The sequence below is a fragment of the Arachis hypogaea genome, chromosome 5 (genome assembly GCF_003086295.3).
Source record: "Arachis hypogaea cultivar Tifrunner chromosome 5, arahy.Tifrunner.gnm2.J5K5, whole genome shotgun sequence".
Classification (NCBI taxonomy): Eukaryota; Viridiplantae; Streptophyta; class Magnoliopsida; order Fabales; family Fabaceae; genus Arachis; species Arachis hypogaea.
Genome location: NC_092040.1, coordinates 97,319,576 through 97,322,186, shown reverse-complemented (window position 1 = coordinate 97,322,186; position 2,611 = coordinate 97,319,576). Strand labels below are relative to the sequence as shown.

Here is a 2,611-nt window from a genome sequence, read left to right as displayed (position 1 = left end):
GCCACATGCATAACAAATTTTAACACGTTATCCTTTCCTCAAATCACAGATAGAGAACTCAAGATGTTGAAACTACTTCATAGATAGAATTGTGCAAGCTTTAACGTAGTTAAGTTAGAAAAATGACTTTTGAAATCACAATGTGGATGGGTAATATCACAAAGTAGAGTGATATTTCTTGTTCCAGGTTATAGAAAAACTGAACCATGCACACCCCTACATAATAGGGTATATGTGTTTAAGTTGGTGTACATTTTGCACAAATGAACATTAAGCTTATCTTATACAAGATTATAAGTATATTTATCATTTTAAAACGAAACATTCAAATATTTACCCAACAAAACCAGAGGTCTTGAAACGATTCATTTAAGCATCCATCTAAGTTTAAGATTGAGCCTGTCAATTAGTTTGATCCAACTGAGTGGGCAGGCTCAAGATTCAATGTTTAATAATGCAATAGAACCCACCAAATTCAGAGTTTTGTTTATGTTTAGGCCAATACAAAGCCTTCATCTGCAATAGAACCCACCAAGGATTCAGCACAGTATATTATCAAATAGTTCATTTTAGAAATACATGAAGATAGACCGAATCAGTCGAAGAAGTCACCAACATCAAATTGTCCTGCATTCTCCTCAAAGATAAAGGATGAAGCCTCAAAATTGCAACAAAAGGAAAACATAACATAACCCTAGTCTCTGTGTCACTGTAACCTGTCGATCAACAATCCAGATAGGTAACATCATAAAGGCATGGAAATACCTGTAAAATTTGCAAACAGAAATAGTATAGTAAGTTATATTTGTTAAATTGCCCCTAATCAGATGAAAGAAAAGCAAAGTTCTAGCTCAATTTATCAGCACTCAAAACAAATTTTCTTGCAGATTTCAGATTGAATATTGTATGGTATAAAATCATACTTAAGCTTGTCAATCGGACAAATCAAACTGAGAGAATACATTCCCAATTCAATCGAATGACCAATCCCAAAATAACTCGACGCTTTTACAGTTTTGCCTCCTGCATTCTTCCACCTTACCGCTTTGAGAAACACACTCCCGAGTACACTTACTAGCAACTAACTAATATCATAACTAACAAAGTTGGGGGAGAAAGTGTTGCTTTAAGCTAACACACTCCCAAACACAGTTAACAGCAATCCAAATCATCAAAGCAGAATTCATATGTGTACCTTTAACATAGCTAGGTTACCAAGTACCAACAGAGAAACTCAACTAGAGATAGCAAGTTTTGGATTTTCCATAGGTGTATGAGAAAAGTAAACAACCCCAATATTTCAAAATAACACACCATAATAAGTGTGCACTAATTAGGTCTATATGCAGCTAAAGGTGCTTTCTACAACTTCAGGTTCAACCTCACATATGAATATGTTAATATGATATGAGACCCAACTCACCTTGAGGAACTAAACACCAAGTCTGAGATGTAATGCACAAACTTGATACTAATCGAGCTGAAGCTACCGCATTATGCAACGGCATCATCGATCCAATGCTACCCAACTCCACCGGTAACCTGACCAAATCACAAACAAAGCATTACCTCAAATGAAAACCCAGAAAAATTCCGTTAAAAAGGAGCAAAATTTACGTACATGATGAGAAACTTAAAAAAAAGGCAGGTTTTTTTTTCATATGGGGTAGTATAAAAATAAATAAATAAATAAATAAAAGAGAAGCGAGAAAGAGCAGACTCACCGTGAAGTGGTGCGAGTAATGCGTGGTGCAGAGGGAGAGAGTGAAGAGGAAGATGATGGTAACTTGGGGAGCTTAACATGAGACAGAAGCTTCACTCGACATGACAACCTGCACAATACCTTTGAGGTTGTTGCCATCGTTGTTGAAGATGAGCTACAACTATCTCTGCCTGCAACTCTAAACAAAACCTCCAGCATCACCTACTGCTATTTGTAATGGGCCTATCCATTTGTGGGCTAGGCCCAAGTTAAAGAAATGACTCCTTACCGAAAAGAAAAAAGATGACAGGAAAACAAGAGACAGTGAGTTAAAAAAACAGCTCTCTCTAACTTGATTTTAAAAGCATCCAAGTGGCAGCCCAAGGCCTGGATCAGATGACAGATTTAAATCTGTCTTAAAAAGTTGCAATAGATTTAAATCATAGATAAGTTTGGAATGTTGATTCAATGCTCCTAATATGTTTTTGGAGCACTAAAACTCCAAATGAAAAGTTTAAGAAAAGTCATTGTTTATTATTATTTTTTAATTTTAAGTTTATTTGGGCTAAATTTGTATTTTTTTTTAGTTTACCCAAACGGTATCTCCAACACGACAGGTTAAGGATTAATCCGTCGTAAATTTGAGTTCCATTTAAGGGTCTACCGTTAGCCAATAAGTTGCTACATATACAAGGTGGAGTTCGAACTTCCAATACTTGCTTAAGCGGACGAGTGAGCTGAATCTAAGTTGGTTTAAATTTGTATTGTTTAATTTGTTTACTTTTAGGTTTGGACTCAAATGTTGGGATGTTACAATAATAAAAATCATATTGTTTATTGTAATATAGTACAAATTTGACAGGGAAAAAAAATCTAAACTATTGTTTAAATTTAAACAATATTTTTTTC

General features: G+C 34.9%; 1 protein-coding gene across 1 annotated transcript; it reads right to left on the bottom strand.

Annotated features, from left to right (window-relative positions):
* Window positions 1–332: 332 nt before the first annotated feature.
* Window positions 333–2,007, bottom strand: LOC140184735 (uncharacterized). Its single transcript, XM_072237522.1, has 3 exons — window positions 1,725–2,007; window positions 1,424–1,542; window positions 333–765 (listed from the first exon to the last, which is right to left on the bottom strand). Exons 1-3 carry the CDS (start codon window positions 1,919–1,921, stop codon window positions 746–748), a joined length of 336 nt encoding a protein of 111 aa, XP_072093623.1. The 5' UTR covers window positions 1,922–2,007; the 3' UTR covers window positions 333–745.
* Window positions 2,008–2,611: the final 604 nt, after the last annotated feature.

What these genes read in the sequence shown, in the direction of transcription:
- LOC140184735 (XM_072237522.1), bottom strand. Translation starts at nt 1,921, where the DNA reads ATGCTGGAGGTTTTGTTTAGAGTTGCAGGCAGAGATAGTTGTAGCTCA. An exon ending in ATTACTCGCACCACTTCACG is followed by an intron (nt 1,543 to 1,724) that starts GTGAGTCTGCTC and finishes TGATTTGGTCAG; the next exon opens with GTTACCGGTGGAGTTGGGTA. An exon ending in TTGGTGTTTAGTTCCTCAAG is followed by an intron (nt 766 to 1,423) that starts GTGAGTTGGGTC and finishes CAAATTTTACAG; the next exon opens with GTATTTCCATGCCTTTATGA.